Source organism: Cotesia glomerata, linkage group LG2 (assembly GCF_020080835.1).
Source record: "Cotesia glomerata isolate CgM1 linkage group LG2, MPM_Cglom_v2.3, whole genome shotgun sequence".
Lineage (NCBI taxonomy): Eukaryota > Metazoa > Arthropoda > Insecta > Hymenoptera > Braconidae > Cotesia > Cotesia glomerata.
The window spans coordinates 20025250-20048643 of record NC_058159.1 but is presented as its reverse complement, the minus strand read 5'-3'; the positions used below and the strand labels follow the sequence as shown (position 1 = coordinate 20048643).

Genomic DNA, 23394 nt, shown 5'->3' with positions numbered 1-23394 from the left:
TTCTTCCGGACAAATGATGTAAATGCTGTTCAATTATTATTTTATAAACAGTGTAGAGTGCTGAACTCTATTGATATTTCACATTAAATTTAGTTATCTGTAGTTAATTTTCAGAATAAAAAAATTTTTTAAATAAACGCTTTAAAAAATTTCATTTACAAATTAATATTTTTTCGCTCGATTAAAAAAAATAACACGTCACTTATCACGGTAATAATAAATTCAAAAGAATCCATGTATATTATCAATGCAAGGCCACAGTTTATTTCAAATAACTGTTCAGAAATATATTTAAAAAATGTCAGCGTTAAAAGCTGAAAAAACATAATAACTTACAGAGTGATGAAAAAAATATTTATTTTTTGACACTATTCGACAGTTAATAAATTTAATAATCACATCAATATTTATATGACAAACACAAATGAAGGAAAGCTTATGAAATAAAAAATTTTAATTATATGTTTTTTTACAGAATCAGGATATTTCAAGATACCATGAAAAACGTCCTTAATTATAATGGTATAAATATAAAAGAAAATTTCATCAACTTTTAATTAAAAACTGCCTGCCCCTGTCTAAAAATATTCATTCAAACTCACTACCATTTAGTAGACAGTCCCATGGCTAAGCGGTACAACGCTCGTCATGCTTGCTTGAGACTGGTGAGGCGTGGGTACGAGTCCCGGTGTGAGCTGAAATTTAATTTTCAGTGAACATCAGTGCTCATAACTCACGCCGGGTTGTACAGGCTTAGTAGTGTATCAATGAGTTAGTAATTAATAAGTTAAAAAAAAATCCGTAAATACTACTTAAAATTATTATTGTCCTAAAAATACTAAATTTTTCATTTTGGAGAATTTTAGCATTTTCAAATGGGATTTTTTATGAGTAGGTTATACAAAGGCGGTCAAAGGAGCGTTATTCGACAAAGGAAGGAACGTGAAACGACGGTGAAACGACAGTGAAACGACGGTGAAACGACTTTGGATTCACTCCTATTTTACTGTGTAACAACAGTGCTTTGACTGTCAAATAACTATACATTTATAAACTTTTTACTATGGTTTCACTCCATAGTTGCCATATAAAAATGTCATTTGAACCATTTTACCAAGGTCTAATAATCTGATATATACCATATTTTAACAGTAGTGAAATGAAACAAAGTCACCAATGTTTCACCGTGAAATTACTACTGTAATACTAAGTTCTCACTGTTGACCATAGAGGGAACTACCGACTTTCCATAGTATTTTCACCGTGACCACAAAACCGCCAGGGATGATGGATGATGTTTCTAATGAAGTTGGTGGAAAATCCAACGAAGGAAATTCAGGTGATATTAATTCTGGTGCAGCCAGACCGAACTGGGCAAATTATAGTCTAGATGACAAATTGAATCTTCTACTTGACATGTCTTACAAGAATAGTACAAGTATTCAAAATGTCGCCAACAATCTTGATAAGCATAGTCGACTTATTATTTCACTTTTTTAAATTTTTTTCTTCGTATCAAATAATATTCATTTTTGGAAGAAAGCCACAGGAATGTTATAGTGATTGCAAATTGAAAGTTACAATGAATTTTAGCTAGAATAATCACATGGATAAAAGATACAGGCCAATCCGATGGAAATTGGAATCTGTGCAAGTCAAAACAATACTCCAATTGAATTTCAAGTCTAGATCTAAAAATACAATTCTATTAAGTGCCCAGCGGAGCGGGCGGGTAACAACTAGTATATATATATATATATATATATATATATATATATGCATATATATATATATATATATATATATATATATATATATATATATATATATATATATATATATATATATATATATGTAATATAACCAGCCTTGTCATCAGGATATCTCGAAAAGTTTTCAACCGATCTTGATGAAACTTGGTAAACATATTCTTTGGGTAATTAACGAGGTTGAGTTCGAAGATGAGCAAAATCGGTTAATTAGTTTAGAAATGGCGGCCATTTAAAATTTTCAAAATTTTGTAAATTTCAAGTTTTGTAACTTTAACAGTGAATAACTTTTGATTGACAGAAAAGAACTCATTTCTGGAAACTTTGTGGTGAAGCTGATTATATTACTTTCAATTTCATCTATAACACTTATACTTTATATAATTTTAAAATAATGAAAACTCTTTTTCAAATGTCGTTTTTTTAGAATGACTTTTAAACAGCTTTACCGACCGATTCCAAAAACTAATCAGCTTTTAACATCAAAAAACAACGTCGATCGCCGCCCGACCAGTCAAAATCGCTTGATTCGTTTGTGAGATATCGTTGACGAAAAAAATCGAAAAAAGCGTTTTTTTTTAAATTCCGAAATTTTTTATCTGATCAATTCATGGTTTGAAATTCATCATAGAATTCAAAAAAACTGCATCGACTGTTGTCAACTACGTGATAATCTGTTAATTCATTTAAAAGTTATTGCGGATTGAAAATTTAAAAATTACATAAACATTTTTTATTCAACAAATTAAATAACATGAATAAAGAAAATCTCATATCACATGAAATCTACCTTCCATTTCGGGTGAGGCCGAATGGCATTTTTTTTTTTTGTTACCGATAAACTTGAAAATTACTGGACTGATTGGCATGAGAACATGACCATTCGACGCGGAATTAATTGCAGAAGGTTTTAGGCTATACATTTTTTTAATTCCATCAACCCTTTACCATTTTTTTTTCCAAATTTATGTGGATAGTCATTTGTTTCTGCTACTAAAACAAATGAACATCACTTCTTCTTCATATTCGAGCGCATAAAGACCGGCAAAATGTGTAACGTCACTTCAATGCTTATAAACGCGTTTCCACACACCCTCCCACGCATCCACCCACGCACTCCCACACATCCACCCACGCACTCCCACGCATCTACCCACGCATACACAAGATTGTGACATGAATTATTGTCTATAGCAACGGTTTTGTTAATTCATTCTAGGTTATGTAAATATGGCATTTATTTACGCTACTATCTTTTGTTTAAAAACAAAAAAGAATTCTGCCATTTAATCGATTGTGTTTTGTTTAGTATTTATTGGTTATGATACGCTTAGTATTCGTTAGTTAGTTGAATGAAGAAGAGGGCCTCCAACTTATAAAAGTTAGTATAATTAATATATTCACGTTGATTGAATATTTTATTTTAATCATCTATATATATGTATATATATATAAATATATTTATATATATATATATATATATATATATATATATATATATATATATATATATATATATATATGTCGGAGAATAAAGTACAGCGAAGTATTTTCTGTCAAAGTGATGAGAATATTCTTTAGGATATTTCGATTTTTAGTAATTTTAAGAAATGTACTATTACTTTAATATTTTGTAAAATAAGTTTTAACGAAATTGTTTTATTGCGGTAGGCTTAGGCCTAGGTAGGCACATGGTGGTCAACGTAGTCGGGATCCCAGGACGATAGAGGTATCATAAAATTAATATGGAAAAGAGAAATATGCAGCAGGCAGACTATTTGAGAATAGTTGGGGAAAAGACAGTCTTGATTTGGAATTGAGATTGAACGGACGTCCTGGTGATCGCGAATTCGTTATTTCCTAAGTCTCGGTCTATCGCAAGATATTTATAATTTCGTTAGCATTCTAAGTTAAATTAATCTTGTACGAGTTTACCTACTCATTCTTGATAATTGATCTTATTGTAATTGGGAATATTAATTAATTGTAATAATAAAAATGGGTAAATTACAAAATGCTGAACCTCTAACAAAAGATCCTGCCTCTCCGACATCAGAAGTGGGATCGTCTCCATCTGGTCCAGCACCTGATCAGTGGAGTACATTTTTCGAGTTTATGAAGAATTTTTTACCAAACCCGTCTTCGACAAGAAACAACGTTATTTTACGGCGGTTTAATCCAGAGAGTGCGGGATCGGATCCTGTTGCATGGTGTTCAGCTACGGAATTGTGCCTGTCAGAAAACCCTCTTCAAGGGAGTGGGTTGATATCTGCGCTTAGTAAAGCCTTGGAAGGCTCAGCGGCTCAGTGGCTATCTCAAGCAGCAATTCCGGGTATACAGTGGCCACAGTTAAAAGAACTTTTTGTGTCAAGTTTTGGTGGACAAGAAACTGCGACAGCGGTCGTGCTGAAAATCCACCAAGAGTTACCAACCAAGGATGAAAGTGTCGGCGCATTCGGCATTCGACTTCGATCATCGCTGAAGGCCCGCTGGAGGTCTCTAACGGTCGACGAAATTATTAATGCAGTTGTGCTTGCACGATTGACTCACATCGACAATCGGGTGGAGCGCGTAGCATTAACTACCGACATCAAAACAGAAGCCGAATGTTTGAGTGAAATGCGAGGCTTTTCCTACACCCGCAAAAGACCAGCATCAGCTTCAGACTCATCTATATCGGATTCGAAGCGTTTCAAGCCAGTGGTATCAGCAAAGTGCCATTTTTGTGGGGAAATAGGTCACAAGAAGTTTGAGTGTCCTAAACTTAAGAAGAAACACGTAGAGCAAAGCAGTAACTATCGTGGCAGCCAAGGATCACCCTCGTCATCGCGTCCTGTGACGTGTTTCAAGTGCGGAGCAGCTGGTCATATTGCGCCAAACTGTACGGCTTCAGGCAGCGGTCGTAGTGGCCCAGGAAACAACAAGGACAACGGTGGCGTCGAACGTCGTGTAAATCTGTGCACAGTAGCAGCTCCTACGGGTATTCTGAACCACCTTGGTGAGTCGTTTCCATATTGTTTTGATTCGGGAGCGGAATGCTCACTAATAAAAGAATCGATTGCTCTTAAGTTTTCGGGAAGAAGAGCCAATGAATTAATAATTTTAAAGGGTATCGGAAATGTTGTAGTAAATTGTAATATGCAAATTTTATCTACTGTAGTTATGGATTCGTTTACATTAGAGATTCTTTTTCACGTTGTCTTGGATGAATATTTAAGCGAGAATATTTTGATAGGTCGAGAAATTTTAAGCTTGGGTTTTGAAGTAAATATTTCCCAACACAGTTTTAATATCTGTAAATCTAAAGTTATAAATGAATGTAGTAAAGTTGAAATTATAAATTTTGATAGCGTAGATACTGATGTTGATAAAAACGATAAAATAAGATTAGTTTCAATATTAAAAGAATATGAAAGCTCTTTTATCACGGGCTTTCCTCGTACTCACGTTAACAGTGGTGAACTTGAAATACGTTTAATTGATCCGAGCATTACGGTACAAAGAAGACCATATAGACTTAGTGTGGAAGAGAGACAAATAGTTAGAAAAAGAATTAATGAATTGCTTGAAGCGAATGTTATTCGCCCTAGTAATTCACCGTTTGCTAGCCCTATTTTACTAGTTAAAAAAAAAGATGGATCAGACCGCTTATGCGTTGATTATCGTGAATTAAATAAAAACACAAAAGCAGATAAATTTCCTTTGCCACTTATTTTAGATCAAATACCGAGACTTAGAAAAGCTAAATTTTATATCAGTTTAGATATGGCCAGCGGTTTCCATCAGATTCCCATACATCCAGAATTTATAGAACGTACGGCATTTGTCACTCCTGATGGCCAATTTGAATTTTTAACAATGCCATTTGGGCTTAAAAATGCTCCTTCTGTTTTTCAAAGAGCAATTTTAAAAGCATTAGGTGAGCTCGCGTACACTTTCGTTGTAGTTTACCTAGACGATGTATTAGTAATTGCGGATACAATAGAGGAAGCGTTTGAAAGACTTCGAATGGTATTAAAAATTCTCATAGATGCGGGATTCTCATTTAATTTTTCAAAATGTTCTTTTCTTAAAACATCTGTTTTATATCTTGGGTATGAAATTAAAGACGGAGAAGTTCGTCCAAACCCTCGTAAAATAAATTCTTTAACAATGTTACCTGCTCCTCGGACTGTTACTCAGCTTAGACAGTTTATTGGCCTTGCGTCTTACTTTCGACGATTTGTCCCTAAATTTTCACAAATTATGAAACCATTATATGCACTCACCTCAGGTAAAAAATATATTGAGTGGACTGAGGCACATGAAAATGCTCGACAAGAAGTAATTCATATTTTAACCAATGAACCCGTCTTAATAATTTTTGACCCGGATTATCCCATAGAATTGCATACCGATGCTAGTTCCGATGGGTACGGAGCAATACTCATGCATAAAGTAGACGGTAAAGATAAAGTTATTGAATATTTTAGTAAAAGAACAAGCCCAGCCGAGTCCAGGTATCATTCTTACGAATTGGAAACTATGGCTGTTGTCAAATCAATAAAACACTTTCGGCATTACTTGCATGGACGGCAGTTTACTGTTGTGACGGATTGCAACTCTTTAAAGTCCTCCCAAAATAAGATTGACCTTAACGATAGAGTACATAGATGGTGGGCTTATTTACAGGCTTTTCAATTCGATATAGTTTATAGAGAAGGCAAACGCATGGCTCATGCGGATTTCTTCTCTCGAAATCCTCTGCCTGATTTGTCAAAACAAGTTAATAAAATTGAAGAGAAACGTGTAAAACTCGCGGAAATATCAGTTGATTGGCTCCTTGCCGAACAACGGCGTGATTCGGAAATTTCGGAAATAGTCACCAAATTACAAAATGGTGAGCTATCGGAAGACCTTTCAAAATCTTACGAAATTAAAGCCGGTACGCTTTATCGAAAAGTACAAAGAAAAGGTGAAACCTTCTGTTTGCCGATTGTCCTAGAGCTTTTCGGTGGTCCGTTATTAACCACGTACATGAGTCTGTGATGCACTTAGGTTGGGATAAAACACTTGATAAGGTCTATGAGTATTACTGGTTTGAGGGTATGTCCAAGTATGTACGTAAATTTGTTGAAAATTGTATTACTTGTAAGCTCTCTAAAACTCACTCAGGTAAAATTCAAGCTGAATTACATCCCATTCCTAAGACCCGCATACCTTGGCATACTGTGCATATAGATATTACAGGTAAATTGAGTGGTAAGAATAATACCAAAGAATATGTTATTGTTATTGTAGACGGCTTTACCAAATACGTTTATCTATATCATACTCGCAAAATTGACTGTAATAGTGTTATTAAAGCCTTAAAGGCTGCAATATTTGTATTTGGGGTCCCCGCTCGAGTGATTGCCGATCAAGGTAGATGTTTTACGGGGAAAGACTTTAAAAACTTTTGTAAATCCTTGAATATTATTTTACATTTAATAGCTACAGGTACCAGTAGGGCAAATGGTCAGGTAGAACGAGTAATGAGTACGTTGAAAAATATGTTCACTGCTGTTGAGTCTAATAATCGCCCATGGCAAGAGGCCATCGGTGAAGTTCAGTTAGCTTTAAATTCAACCGTGAATCGTATTACTAAGTCTAGTGCGCTAGAATTATTAATTGGTAAAAAGGCAAGACCTTATGGATTGTTAATAGATGACAACGAAGAAGAAATTAATATCTCTAATGTAAGACAACGAGCGATTGATAGTATAGAAGAGAATGCAACGTATGAGAAAATTAGATTCAATAAAAATAAAGCTAAAGTCAATAGATTTAAGATAGGAGATCATGTTTTGATTGAAAATGAAGAACGTAATCAGACGAAGCTTGATAGAAAATTCAGAGGTCCATTTGTAGTAACAGAATTACTTGATAATGATAGGTACAAACTAAAATCATTGAATAATAATAGAAGTTTTAAGTATAGTCATGATAAGTTGAGGGAAATGCCTGAGAATTATGTTCCTATTGAGTTGGATGTCTGCTCGGACAATGAAAGTTGTGCCGAAAAGACTGCTGGTGATAGTTCTGAAACAGGGACTACAGTTGAAGTAGAGACCACCAATGACACGGAGCACTGATGGCTGCAGGTCGAGGCCTGAGTTATTTTGTATTTTCGCACATGCATCAGTGTGTAGTCGCAACTGCAAACTAAATTAGTGGCTAATGTTAGTTTGATCAGGGCGCGATGGGCAGCTGATGATGTAGCGGGCAGGTAGTTGTGGCAACTACAGAATGTGTTTGGTACTGTATGTGGCATACAGGGTAGCCTAGAGATAGTGCGAATGTCTATTGGTGGTGCTCAATGAAGTATTTAATTATTAAACGATAAGGAATAACGATTGATGGCTTTTCTATCTCTTGCATACTATGCGATAACTTTCTTGTATAATAAATAATTAGTAGATTTCTGTTATTGGGGAGGACTTCTGAATCTTTCTATGGATGTTACCTATTGTAAAATGTTTTACTATAAGAGAAGTCAATTGAGACCAAAAATTAATACCAATGTAACTGAATATTTTAGATGCACCCGAGGACGTGTGATTGTCAGAATGGCCGTGTCGGAGAATAAAGTACAGCGAAGTATTTTCTGTCAAAGTGATGAGAATATTCTTTAGGATATTTCTATTTTTAGTAATTTTAAGAAATGTACTATTACTTTAATATTTTGTAAAATAAGTTTTAACGAAATTGTTTTATTGCGGTAGGCTTAGGCCTAGGTAGGCACATGGTGGTCAACGTAGTCGGGATCCCAGGACGATAGAGGTATCATAAAATTAATATGGAAAAGAGAAATATGCAGCAGGCAGACTATTTGAGAATAGTTGGGGAAAAGACAGTCTTGATTTGGAATTGAGATTGAACGGACGTCCTGGTGATCGCGAATTCGTTATTTCCTAAGTCTCGGTCTATCGCAAGATATTTATAATTTCGTTAGCATTCTAAGTTAAATTAATCTTGTACGAGTTTACCTACTCATTCTTGATAATTGATCTTATTGTAATTGGGAATATTAATTAATTGTAATAATAAAAATGGGTAAATCACAAAATGCTGAATCTCTAACAAAAGATCCTGCCTCTCCGACATATATATATATATATATATATATAAAAGAGATTTTCACCTACATATATACTCATCACGATATCTCTGGAACCATAAGGCGTAGAAACTTGAAATTTGGTAAGAATATTCCTTTCGCTGGGTAGAGGTCAGCTAAGAACGGATTTTACGAAATTTCACCCACAAGGGGGGTGCGAGGGCATTAACAATGAAAAATTCCTGTTTTTAAACTATAGCTCCTATCGACTCCAAATTTGGAAAGAATCTTCTGTAAGAGATGTAGAAAAATAATCTATAAGCAAATATTACGATATCTCACCCCAGAGAGGGTTGCGGGGGTGGGTACTAACAATGAAAATTTTTAATTTTCAAGCTATAGCTCCCACAGACTCCAAATTTTGTAGGAATTTTCGCTACGAGATGTAGAAATAATATACGAACGAATTTTAAGATACCTCACAGGAGTTTGCGGGGGTGGGTGTTAACAATTAAAATTTTTAATTTCCAAGCTATAGCCCTTATAAACTCCAAATTTAATAGAAGTCTTCTATATGTGATATAAAAATGATCTCATAATGGATTTTACAACGAATCAACTCTAATAATGATAGTGGGGGTGAGTTTTAACAATAAAAAAATCTTAATTTCCAAAATATAGCTTCTAAAAACTCTAAAATTGGTAGAAATTTTTTATCTCTTATGTAGAGATCACCTCAAAATGGATTTCAATAAAGTCTACTTCCGATAGGAATTGCGGAGGTGGGTGTTAAAATCTAAAATTTTCATTTTCAAACTGTAACTTCTACAGACTCCAAATTTGGAGAGAATCTTCGTGTATGATATCTAGTTCAGTTAAGGGATTGCGGGGGCGTTAATGAAAATTTACCGTTTGTTAAATATAGCTCTTATAGATTCCAAATTTGGTAAAAATTTTCTACATGTGGTGTAGAAATAATCTAAGAGCGGATTTTACGACGAATCACCCCCAATGAGGATTGCGAGGGTGGGTGTTGACAAAAAAAAATCTTAATTTTCAAAATATAGCTTCTAAAAGCTGTAAATTTGGTAGGAATCTTTTATTTGTCATGTAGAGATCATCTCAAAACGGATTTCAATAAATTATACTTCGGACAGGGATTGCGGGGCTGGGTTTTAGAATTTCAAATTTCCATTTTCAAACTGTAACTTTTACAAACTCGAAATTAGGTCGGAATCTTTTATTTGTCATGAGGAGATCATCTCAAAACGGATTCCAAAAAATTCTACTTCCGATAGGGATTGCGGGGGTAGGTATTAAAATCTAAAATTTTAATTTCCAAACTGTAACTGCTGCAGATTCTAAATTTGGTAGGAATCTTCGTGTACGATGTCAAGTTCAGCTGAAAATGGATTTTCTCGAATTCTTACCCCAAAAGGGATCGTGGGGTCGTTAACAATGAAAATTTCTCATTTCCAATCGATAGTTTTTACAGACTCGAAGTTTTGTTGGAATATTTTATTTATAATGTAGAAATCATCTCGAATAGGATCTTACGAAGTTCCTCCTCCACATAGGAGTGCGGGAGTGATAATTGTCAAAAAAATTCACATTCTTCAAATACAGTTCCTACAAATATAAAATTTGATAGAATCTCAAGAGAAACAGACAAATACCGGGAAGGCCTTCAAGGTCAACGGATTTAAATATTTTTCTTACTTAATAGTGATATTTTCTTACAACAATCGTCTCTTTGGCAGCGGCAAAAAAGTCATTGTAACGTTTCCAAAATTTAACATTACATATAGCTATTCAGTCAACGGACTAAGAATTTTACACACATTTTATTTTTGCTGATCACATAACCGATGAATTGTTCTTATTACGGGATCGCGAAAATGTAACAGATTAAAAGCATTGCATTTTCTAAACACATGAGATATAGAAAATAAATTTGAGATGTAGAAAATATGAAAAAAAAATTAATAAAAATGAAACTAAAAATTTAATTTATTTTCTTTTCAATTCGCCCAGCGAAGCGGGTGGGAACCGCTAGTATATATATATATATATATATATATATATATATATATATATATATATATATATATATATATATATATATATATATAAACGGAGAAAAAAGTATTGCTATTACAGCGATCCAGTGGATCGTGAACGAAGTATCGTGATTAGCTCAACACAGTATTGTCATATTCACCATACGAATACAGTTATGCTCAACTGTATAGTGAATATCTCAAAACGTTTTCTTAATACAGCGAAACGGATCGTGATTATCACTATCCACGACGCGTTCAGCGCCATCACACATAACCAAGTCTGAAACTTACGAGTTTATTTATTTACAATTTTGGTGATGAAATAGCGATAATTGCACCAATTAATATTAACAGCGATATGGACAATTGGGTTGTTGATAAATTACTCAAGTGGAATCTTGAAAAACTCGTGTCGTTTTTTGAAGGTCTAGTAAAGAAATAAATCTTCCTATGTAAACTGTGTTAATGCTGTGTCCGTGGTTATTGTATATAATTCTACTGCGTTGATAAAGAAAAACAATGAACATTATATATTGTATTAAATAAATAACATTTGTGTTTTCATAAAAGGTTTTTTTAGCATAAATAATTTGATTCCATACTACTTTACGCAAAAATATGTTATTTTTTTTATAAAGTACATGGAGTAATAAAGAAGTAAAAATTCCATTAAAAAATATTTTTCTTATGATAAAAATAATTGCGTATTTTTAATGAATATTAATAATACAAATTTCTAGGCTAATATTTTTAAAAATAAAAAAAAAAGTCACATAAAATAAATTCCAACTGCTGTCAGTCATTATTTAAACATTTTTAAACCTAACCTAATTCTTGACTGTCATATAAACTACACAAAAATTTTAAACTAATCAAGCTATACAAGGAATTCGTATTTATGTTTATAACAATAATATACGAAAAAACTAAAAAAACAATAATTTGCAATAACATATATTTAACATTTAATACAATTAACATTTAATAAAATTAATTAATGTTCGCGATTACAACAAGATCAATTATTAAGAATGAATTAATAAACTCGTACAAGGTTAACTTAATTTAGAATACAAACAATATTAATAATATCTTGCGACAGACTGAGACTTAGGGAATAACGAATTCGCGATCACCAGGACGTCCGTTCGATCTCAATCTCAAAGCAAGACTGTCTTTTCCAAAACTATTCTCAAATAGTCTGCCTGCTGCATATTCTCTTTTCCTTATTAATTTTATGATACCCCTATCGTCCTGGGATCCCGACTACGTTGACAACCATGTGCCTACCTAGGCATAAGCCTACCGCAATAAAACAATTTCGTTAAACCTTATTTTACAAAATATTAAAGTATCAGTACATTTCTTAAAATTACTATAAATAGAAATATCCTAAAGAATATTCTCATCACTTCGTCAGAAAATGCTCCACTGTACTTTATTCTCCAACACATATATATGTATATATATATATATATATATATATATATATATATATATATATATATATATATATTGTAACGTCCACGTTTTCAAAATATAATTATCTAATTAGTCCCCGGCTCGAAATTTGCTCGCCGGAGTCAAAGGTCTTAAATGGGGATCACATTATAAATAACAAAATATTAACAAAACACTTCATTTTAAATAAATCAAAGAAAAAGGAAACCTCTTTATTGGCCTGATCATGTTAATAAACGATATAAACAATATAAGCAAATTTAACAATATAAACAATACATTAGAACACTGTATTAAAATACTATTTTTTGAATTATCAAATCGCAATAAGTTTTGAATAAATAAACCGATTTTCACATGGTTGGTAGTATTCGACGCGGTTTTTTAAGCTTCATGAAGAATCTTTAACCCTTCAGGACATGGGTTATGAGATTTTTTCTCATGCGCAACTTCAATCTCAAATATTTTTTAAATTTCAAATGGAAAAGCTACTTGAAATTTTTTGTATCTTCCTATAATTTAGTTTTCTAGACACACATACAATAAAAAAATTTTTTTTTGATTAAAAATAATAAAAAAATAATTTTTTTTAGAGGACATGAGATTTTTTCTCATGGCCAGAGTATTAAAAGGTGGGAGATTTTAGCTTTCGTTTCTTATTCGGCCGAGTTCGGCTCATTTCGCAGTCCGCGTCCGCCATATTTATTTACATCATACTTAACCGCCAAAATAATAGTGTAATATTGTGCTGTGTTTACCTACATAAATATGTAAAATTTATAATTTAATATTTAATATTTTTCAAATAAATAATATTAAGAGGTTTAATAAACGTAAGTCAATATATTTTTTTTATATGTAATCCTAACAAATACATTTTATGTGTACTAAAAATTAAAGTTATTTTGTATTGAGAATGTTTAAAGTTATTTATTTTTATTGTTATTTTCCAGGTAAGAATTGAAATTAACGAGTAGTTATGAGTAGGAAAACAAAAAAAGTCCAACCAGACTGGTTACAATACGAACAAGAAAATGACTCTATTGATACTAGGTACGAGACAGACAGTAATAGTGATAGTGAAGCATTGAACAATTCTCAGGAGGAGCTCAGCGTATCAGAATATTCTGATAGCGAGGTTGAAAATGAATCATCTGATTATTATTCAGATGATTACAACAACAACAACAATAACAATAGTAGTAGTAGTAGTAAAAATGATTGTAATGAAGATGGAGATGATGGAGAAACTCTACTAGGGAAAGATAAAAAAACTGTGTGGTCTACTAATGCTCCAAATAAAAAAAAGAAAACTGCCAAACATAATATAGTGCTTCGCCTGTCCAATGTAAAAAAAATCGCGCAGTCAACGACCACTCCATTGGATTGCTGGAAATTATTTTTTCCAGAAGATTGTGTGCAAGAAATAGTTAAGTTTACAAATATACATTTAGAGAAGATAAGACCTAACTATCAAGATATTTCAGCTGTTCGTCCGACTACTGTTGAAGAAATGCATGCTTTTATTGGCTTACTGTATCTTCTCGGACTGTATAAAGTATCACATTTAAATTTAAGAGAATTCTGGACATCAGATGGTACTTCGCCGGATTGTATCAAAGCTGTTATGAGTTTGAATCGTTTTCGAGCGATTATGTCAGCTGTAAGATTTGATAATCCTGATGATCGAGAAGAACGGAAGAAAACAGATAATCTAGCTGCTGTTCGTGATTTTTCTTCTGGGTTTATTCAGAGGTGTTCAGAAAATTATTCTGCCGGAGCTTATACAACTATTGATGAGATGCTGGAAGCCTTCAGAGGAAAATGTAAATTTAGACAATATATTCCTAGTAAGCCTGCGAGATATGGCATTAAAATCTATTCTTTAGTAGATTCTAAGTCGTTTTACACCTTGAATATGGAAATATACTGTGGCAAGCAGCCACCCGGTCCTTACGAACAACCAAATTCATCATTTCATTTGGTGAAACGACTAATAACACCGATATCTGGGACTGGTAGACACGTAACCTGTGATAACTTTTTCACGTCTATCCCATTGGCTGAGGATCTATTGAAAACTCACAAAACAACGCTCGTTGGAACAATTCGAAAAAATAAAAGAGAACTTCCACCTGAAATCGTAAATGTAAAAAAAAGAAATCTCTGTAGTAGCAAGTTTATTTTTAAAGACGATTGCACGGTTGTGTCATATGTTCCAAAAAAAAATAAAAATGTCATCTTGTTATCAACGCTTCATCAATCGGATACAATTGATGACGATTCAGGTTCTAAATTAAAACCTGAGATATTAACATTTTATAATATGACCAAAGGAGGTGTTGACGTTGTCGATGAATTAAAAGGTAGCTATTCTGTAGCACGTGAAACAAACAGGTGGCCTATGGTGATTTTCTTTTCATTTTTAAATATTGCTGGAATGAATGCTCAAATAATTTGGTCGCAAAATACTAAAGAAAAAATAGAACGTCGTAAGTTTATAAGAAAATTGAGTGTACAGCTGATTCAACCACATCTTATTACTCGGAGCAAAGTACCTACTCTTTCAGCAGAATTAAAAAACACCATCCTCAAGGTGGGCAACATACCGATGCAAGCTGTTGAAACTAATTCAACAAAACAAGTGTGCCGATTTTGTCCACGTCAAAAAAACAGTTACTCTAAAAAATCTTGCTCTATTTGTGGGTTAACTATTTGCCCGAAACATGCTACTCTTATGTGTCCGCAATGTCAGGAAATCTTGACTGAAACTGATGGTGACTGATGAGTTTTGATAATAACTATATGATATACATTATCTATTGTTCTGAACTTTTTAAAAATGTTAACTATTTTTATAATTATTACCCCGTGTTTAATATTAATTGTATTAGTCCATGCAAAAGTGATTTTAATGTAATAATTGCTAGTCAACTACCAAATCATTAAGTTACTTAATAATTATAACTTATTTTAGTTATTTGTTTTTCTTAGAAAGACATTTATAAATTTTAAAATATAAACCAATTATTATTTTTAATTTTAAACAATACAATAAAATTATAATTACCAATAATATTTGGTTCTATTATTTTTTTTTAATCGATAATACTCTAGCAATAAATTTAAACTTAATTAATTATTAATTAATTATCAATTAAAGAATTATTAATTCATTATTTTATAGTCTAAGAACATTAAAAATTAAAAATAAATAACGTTTTCGTAAGAAAACTGAATTATAATGTTCTATGCGCATGCGCAGAAGCCATGAGATTTTTTCTCATGGCCAGAGTAAATAAGGTGAGTCAAAACACCCATGTCCTGAAGGGTTAAGTTTAAATTGATAGAGCAAAAAATTTCGGAGTAATTCCGAAAAAACAGTTTTTTCGGTTTATTTTCGTCAACGATAACTCACGAACGAATCAACGGATTTTGACCGGATTCACGGCGATTGACTTGGCTTTTTGATGTTGAGAGCTCATGAGTTTTTAGAATTGATCGGTATTAGTCGTTTAAAAGTTATTCCAAAAAAACCACTTTTGAAAAAAATTTTTTTGTAGTTTTTTTGCGATTTCTCAAAATCTACCAGTCCGAATCGGTCCAAGTTATAATAAAAATTATTATAAAAATCTAAGTTTGGTCAAGCTCTTTCGAATGGCACCAACCGCGATCAAATCGGTCGAGCCGTTCAAAAGTTATAAGAGCCCTGAATAAAAAAAAGTATTGAGACAAAGAAAAAAGTATTGAAAAGTATTGGATTAACTAGAAAACCAATACTTTTTTTTTTGTCTCAATATTTTTTTTTTATCAGAGAGGTTTACATACATCCACACATACACACACACACACACACACACACACACACACACACACACACACACACACACACACACACCTGCGGCAGAGGAGAAACTGCTACCAGGCGCGTCCCCAGGTGGCGGATAGAGGGGTCCTAACCGGTCGTAAGATCGGCGGATTGGGGCGAAATAAAATAGCCCTCGCCGACCAAATCAGGCATCGGAGCTGAAGAGTATAACAGCCACCGTCCGTGTATCCTTGTGGGTCGGAGAAAGCTCGCTGTTCTTCGGAGCAGAGGGTAAGAGCGAAATAAAATAGCTCTCGCGGTAAAAAACGAAAACTCCCCTTTCGGCAGGAAGGGTTGGTCACACCATCTGACCTAGGGTCACGTACGCAAGCGGATACGGTGACGCTGCTCGAAAGAGATGTGCGAAATGATCCTTATAGCGCGGTGTACGTGGTAACTCCCGGCATCTACGTGCCGCACCCACGGGAGCAAGAGGAAGCCGATGAAGGAAGCAGGTGCAGGGTCGAAGCGGTTGAGATTTCCCGCTTCAATGACTGAAAGCTCTTATAGCAATGGAGGTAGCTGTAAGAGTGATCACCCCTCCACTTCCGGATGCATCGCGTTCGGAGACGACCTTTTGCTTTGGAGTATCACTCAAAATCATGGAAGAAACAAAAAAACAAGAAAAGGACAGGAGTTTTAGAGGGCCTCACGCCCAAGAAGCAGCGATTACAGTAAGCGCTGAGATGAAGCGGACGCAAGCGCTGGAACGCCTCGAAAAGCTGACCAGCAAACTGCATGAGTTTGTCCAATCAAAGGTCAATATCCATAAAGAGATAAAGGCCAAGGCAACCGGGGTAGTTAACGCCCTTCGAAGGTTTAAAAAACTGGACGAAGAATGGCAGTCACCTCGACGACTCACTCCTCGTCTTACGCCGGAGAAGAGCAGTCAACTTACTGTGGAGATCGAAGAATCAATGGACACCGGAGGCGATGGTGACGGTGAATCTGATGCTAAAGACGAAGGTCATACTTCCAACAAGTCTAGCAAGAGGAAGGACCGAAACTCCCCAGATGGAATAGATGGGCGATTGACGAAGAGAAAGGACTTGAAACCAAGTCCTCCGAAAAACGTGATGAAGCAGAACGCCGAAAAAAAGACGCGACTGATTGGAAAGATGTCCAGACAAGGAAAGAGAAACGGAGGCTAGCCAAAGAACAGCTCCCAAAGGAGCCTCCAAAGAAGACCAGGCCGGAGCCTAAGCGCAAAAAACCGCTCAAATGGATCAGACCCGACGCACTGATCATCCGCCCGGCTGAGAAAGCAAAGTACGCCGAGATTTTGCGTCGCATAAAGAATGACGTCCCTGATGAGCAGGTTTGCACAACGGTGGACAAGATCAACAAGACCAGAAGCGGGGACTTGCTGATTACGATTTCGCGGAAGAGCGTGGACAAAGGCTAAGGCCTGCAACAGACCATCGCAAACATTCTTAAGGAGGAGGCCAAAGTGATCTGCAAAGGGCCACAAGAAGACATCGAGATCCGAGACCTAGATGACACCACAACAAAGGAGGATACTCAGGCTGCCCTGCATACGGTAACCAAGGAGCTCTGCAAAATACCACCAGAGACAATCAAGATCCGCAAAGCCTACAGAGGTACCCAAACCACTGTCGTGACACTACCGGCTGCAGCAGCTCAGAAGATATTAGAAGGAAGCGGTAAAATCCGAATTGGCTGGGTCAACTGCCGAATTAGAGCCACGAGGAAACCTACTCAATTTTACAAATGCTGGCATTTCGGGCACCACGGATCCCAGTGCAGAAGCAAGACAGATCGATCCAAGCTATGCATCAGATGCGGCCAAGAAGGACACAAGATTGCGGACTGTAAAAACCCAGCAAAGTGTGTATTATGCGCGGAAAATAAGAGCTCAGAGAACGCTGCCCATCACGCCGGCACATACAGGTGCCCGGTATACAAAGAGGCACTCCAGAGAATGACAAGCAAGCAAACATGAGGATATTACAGCTTAACCTCAATCACTGTGAGGCCGCGCATGACCTGCTCATGTAGACCGTGCCTGAATTAGAGCTTGATTTAGTAATAATAACAGAGCCATACAGACACCTGAATAACCAACCTTGGGAAACTGACAGCACCACCAAGGCTGTCATCTGGTCCTGTGGCAAACTCCCCTTCCAGAACATAGTGAGCAATGATAGCATCGGCTTTGTAGCAGCGTCTATTAACGACATCCGTTTTTATAGTTGCTATGCACCACCTAGCCTTTCCATTGCCGACTTTACTGACTTCCTGGATCGACTGACCGAAGAAGCAAAGCAATACTACCCAGTAGCTATAGCAGGGGACTTCAATTCCTGGGCAGTAGACTGGGGCAGCAAGCAGACTAATGCGCGAGGCAAGGCACTACGTGAAGCAATGGCCTCACTGGACGTGGTCCTTTTCAACATCGGTGAGACATCAACATATACCAAGGGAGAGGCTAGTTCGATAATAGACCTCACATTCGTCAGCAGCAGCTTATTGAAAGGAAACTATTCTTGGAAAGTCTTAAACACCTACACCGCCAGCGACCACAGTGCAATACTTTGGGAAATATTGGCTGGCTGGAACCCTCAAAGAACAACTAGACAAACTAATGCAGCTGGATGGAAAGTAAAAGACTTTGACTTGGAAGCTTTGATAGTAGCCTTAGACAGTGACTCGACCATCATCACAGGAAATGCTGTAGAGAAGACGAAGGATTTAATGACGAGAATTGCCCAGGCGTGCGACACCTGCATGCCCCGTAAGCGTGGCATCAATAAAAGGCCATCGGTGCACTGGTGGAATGATCAGATTAACGCCCTTCGCACAGCCTGTCACAAAAAGAGAAGATTATCACAGCGTGGCCATCGACGACCTAACTCTGCGGAGCTGGTCGCAGAATACAAAAAGACCCGTCGAGAACTGAACAAGGCCATCAAAGATAGCAAAAGACGCTGTTGGAAGGAACTCGTCGATGAGGTAGAAAAGGACCCATGGGGCAGACCGTATAGGGTGGTCATGACCCACCTGAAGCGCCAGCCAATGCCATCACCTACGTGTCTACAGCTCCTGGAAAGAATAGTTTCTACGCTGTTTCCTCGACAAAGTAAGTTCGGCTATTCTTCATTGCCAGTAAATCGAGAAGACATTCCACCTGTCACAGAAGAGGAACTGATGGAGGCGTGCAACCGAGTAGGGAATAATAAGGCGCCGGGATTGGATGGAATCCCGAATATTGCATTAAAAACAGCTATTAAAGCAGCGCCAAATCTATTCTTAGATACCTACGATTCGTGCCTCAAAGAAGGGATTTTTCCTAGAAGATGGAAACAGCAAAGACTTGTACTTCTCCCTAAAGGGAAGAAGCCACCGGACGAGCCATCATCCTACCGACCACTCTGCATGCTGGATACAGCGGGTAAGATATTAGAGCGTATAATGCACCAACGAATAGAAGCAGTCGTCGATCCACTCCTAGCAGAAGGCCAGTATGGCTTCCGGAAAGGACGATCAACGCTGGATGCGGTCAACCTGGTGGTCGATACAGCTAAGGAGGCAATCGCTGGAAAGAGATGGAAACGTGGCAGAAAAAAGTATTGTTTAGTGGCTGCCTTGGACATCAAAAATGCCTTCAATTCCGCTAACTGGGACTGCATCATGCGAGCTCTCGAAGATGAAGAAGTGCCAGGATACCTGCGCAGAATGGTAGCAAACTACTTTACAGACAGAGTCCTCAAATATGACACGAAAAACGGTCCAAGGGAGTACGAAATAACCGGAGGAGTGCCACAGGGCTCGGTTTTGGGTCCTTTGCTGTGGAACATCATGTATGATGGTCTCCTGAAAGTTGCATTGCCATCAGAAGTGAAACTTGTCGCATATGTCGATGATGTAGCGGTAGTGATTGTCGCGAAACACTTGGAAGAGATCAATCTGGCTTTCGATATCACATTTAGCCGGATTAACCTATGGATGGAGATGATGAAGTTGGAGTTAGCCAAGCACAAAACTGAAGCTGTGCTCATCACCAGCAGAAAGATCGTAGAAAACATCAAGCTGAATGTCAGCGAGCAGGAGATCGCATCGCAACCATTTATCCGATATCTGGGGGTGATGCTGGATGCACGACTGAACTTTAAGCAACAGGTCGAACACGTAAATGCTAAAGTATCAGCGGTGGTAACTAGCCTATCAAGACTGATGCTGAATATTGGAGGCCCGAAGCAGAGCAGGAGACTATTGCTGTCGTCAGTAGTTACATCAGTGCTCACATATGGAATATCCGTTTGGGCAGACGCGCTGGAGACCTAAGAATCATGGAGGAAAGCCGGACCGGTCTACCGATCAAGTGCACTGAGAGTTGCAAGCGCCTTCCGCACAATATCCGAGGAGGCAATGTGCGTCATTTCTGGAACTCAGCTTCTTAGAGTCCTAGCTGAGGAAAGACGGAACCTATACCATCGAAAGAGGTCATCTACACTGAGCGCTAAAGAACTGAGAACTGAAGAGCGACAACATAGTATAGCAAGATGGCAACAACTGTGGGATGCTGCGGAGAAGGGAAGATGGACTCATCGACTTATACCAAGGATTGACGTTTGGCTTAACCGGAATCACGGCGAAGCCAACTACTGTCTGACCCAGATGTTGTCAGGACACGGCTGTTTCTGGGAGTACCTTCATCGCTTTAAGCACGATAATTCCCCAGAGTTTCCGTCTTGCCCAAGAGTTGCTGAAAATGCGGAGCACGTTTTCTTTGAGTGCCCTCGTTTTAACCCACAGCGTGATGAGTTAGAGAAGATCCTGAACAAGAAAATCACACCAGAGTCAATAATAGAAGAAATGCTGTCATCCGAAGCTGCCTGGAACGCCACAAGCACGTTTACCACCGAAGTGCTTACAGAGCAGCGTTCCATTGAAAGAAAAAGGGCAAATGACAGAAACTAGAAGGAAGGAAAAATAACACCTTAGCCACCAGAAGGAATAGCAGTAGCTAGATCCTCCCCTCACGAAGTAATGCCTGACGGCGGTTTCCATTAGGGATTAGAGGAAAGAAGAAAAGGGGTTTAGGGTTTAGTGGGTAGGGGCGTTAGCGTCGAGTTTTAGTATGACGCTGCGTCGAGTCGCCACATATCCAGGCCAAACAGCTATGCCTGGAATCCGTAAAAGGGATTCCCCCCCCCTAAGTTAAAAAAAAACACACACACACACACACGCACACGCATACACACACACACACACACACTTGGGGCAGTGGAGAAACTGCTACCAGGCGCGTCTCCCCGTAGCGGATGGGAGAACGCTCGCTATACCTGGTACAGAGGTTAGGAGCCAAATAAAATATGTTCCCGTGGACAAAACTCCCCTTTCATTGGTTGGTCACACTAACTGACCTAACAAGACGATCGTTCCCTGCTGTGACCCACTGGGAGTGACCGGAACCTCGTGTCGTAGTTTCTGACGATGCAGGCCACGGCTGATGTGAGCTTGCTCTGCCGAGGTGTAAGTTGCAGCAGTGGATCAGGAGCCAGCCACTTCGGGCCTTGATCAGGAAGTACGCAGTGAGTGTTAGAGATCGGAATCTTCACCGCTCCGAGCGAGTCTAGTCCGTCCGTGCATTCGGGGACTGGCTAAGTGTCGGCTAGGCCTCACGGAACTGGGGTAGGAGTACTATCTCCGAGGGTACACCCGTTCCTAGTTATGACAACCCGCTCCACTCCGTACGATGCGCTGGTGAATTTAATAGTATGAGTAAAATTCAGGAAAATAACAATAGTGAAAACGGGCCTCATGCCCAACAAGCAGCGATTGAAGCGAGCGCTGAAATGAAGCGCTCGCAAGCGTTGGAACGCCTTGAAAAGCTGACCAGTGAGCTAAATGACTTCATCCAATCTAAGGTCAATATCCACAAGGAGATTAAGACCAAGACGACCAGCGTAGCCAATGCCCTCCAGAGATTCAAGAAACTTGATGAAGAATGGCGTTTAACAGTACGACGCACTTCTCGCACTACACCGGAGAGAAGCATTCAAGCAACTGTCGTGAATGAAGAAGCAATGGACACTGGAGCCGAAGGTGACGGTGAATCAGTCGCGAAAGACAGAAGCAGAACTAGCAGCAAGTCAACTAAGAGAAAAGATCGATCTTCTCCCGACCCAACGATCAGCCAAGTTGTGAAGAAAAAGGACCTGAAACCAAGCCCTCCGAAAAACACGGCAGTGCAGAACGCCGGAAAAAAAGAGGTGACTGAATGGCAGAAGGTCCAATCCAAGAAGGAGAAGAAGGAGCAAGCGAGAGAGTGGTTACCAAAACAACCGGTAAATAAATCTCGGCCGGAGCCTAAGCGGAAAAAACCGCGAAAATTCACCAAACCAGATGCCTTAATTATTCGATCCGTTGAGAAGGCCGAATATACCGAGATACCGCATCGGATTGAAAAAGATGTCCCACCAGATCAGACCGTGACGTCGTTGACAAGGTTCAAAAGACGAATGATGGGAATATGCTCATTACGCTTTCCAGAAGGACCGCAGACAAAGGACAAGCTTTGCTGAAGACCATCAAGAGCATCCTTAAAGAAGAAGCGCAAGTCATCTGTAAAGGCCCAGAGGAACAGCTTGAAATCCGGGACATTGACGACGAAACAACTAAAGATGATCTCCGGAAGGCCTTACAAGAGGCAGCTGGAAATGACTACGAAATACCTGAAGATGTCATTAAAATTCGTCCGGCCTACAGAGGTACTCCAACTGCTTCGGTACGATTGCCAGCAGCAATAGTGCAGAAGATACTCGGAAAGACAGGCAAAATAAGGATTGGCTGGGTAAATTGCCGTGTCAGAGCAGTTAAGACACCACTACGATGCTATAAGTGCTGGCACTTTGGGCACACTACTGCCCAATGTAAAAGCGAAGTCGACCGATCTGGGCTTTGCATCAAATGTGGGCAAACAGGTCATCAAGCTGCTCAATGCCCAAATAAAGTGAAATGTACGTTATGTGCGGAAAAACCTGGCTCTCAGAACACTGCTCACCGGTCAAGTTCTGGCCGATGCCCAGTCTTCCAAGAAGCACTCCAGAAGCTGACAAATAAACGAATATGAGGATACTGCAGCTTAACATCAACCACTGCGAAGCTGCGCATGACCTGTTTATGCAGACA

The 23394-nt window shown here is 37.7% G+C and overlaps 1 protein-coding gene across 1 annotated transcript; it reads left to right on the top strand.

Moving 5' to 3' along the window:
- The first annotated feature begins 13350 nt into the window (after window positions 1–13350).
- LOC123259060 (piggyBac transposable element-derived protein 4-like) lies at window positions 13351–15156 on the top strand. Its single transcript, XM_044719326.1, has one exon. It carries the CDS (start codon window positions 13351–13353, stop codon window positions 15154–15156), a length of 1806 nt encoding a protein of 601 aa, XP_044575261.1.
- The last annotated feature ends 8238 nt before the right edge of the window (window positions 15157–23394 follow it).

Coding starts and splice junctions, on each gene's coding strand:
- LOC123259060 (XM_044719326.1), top strand. CDS start 13,351: ATGAGTAGGAAAACAAAAAAAGTCCAACCAGACTGGTTACAATACGAA.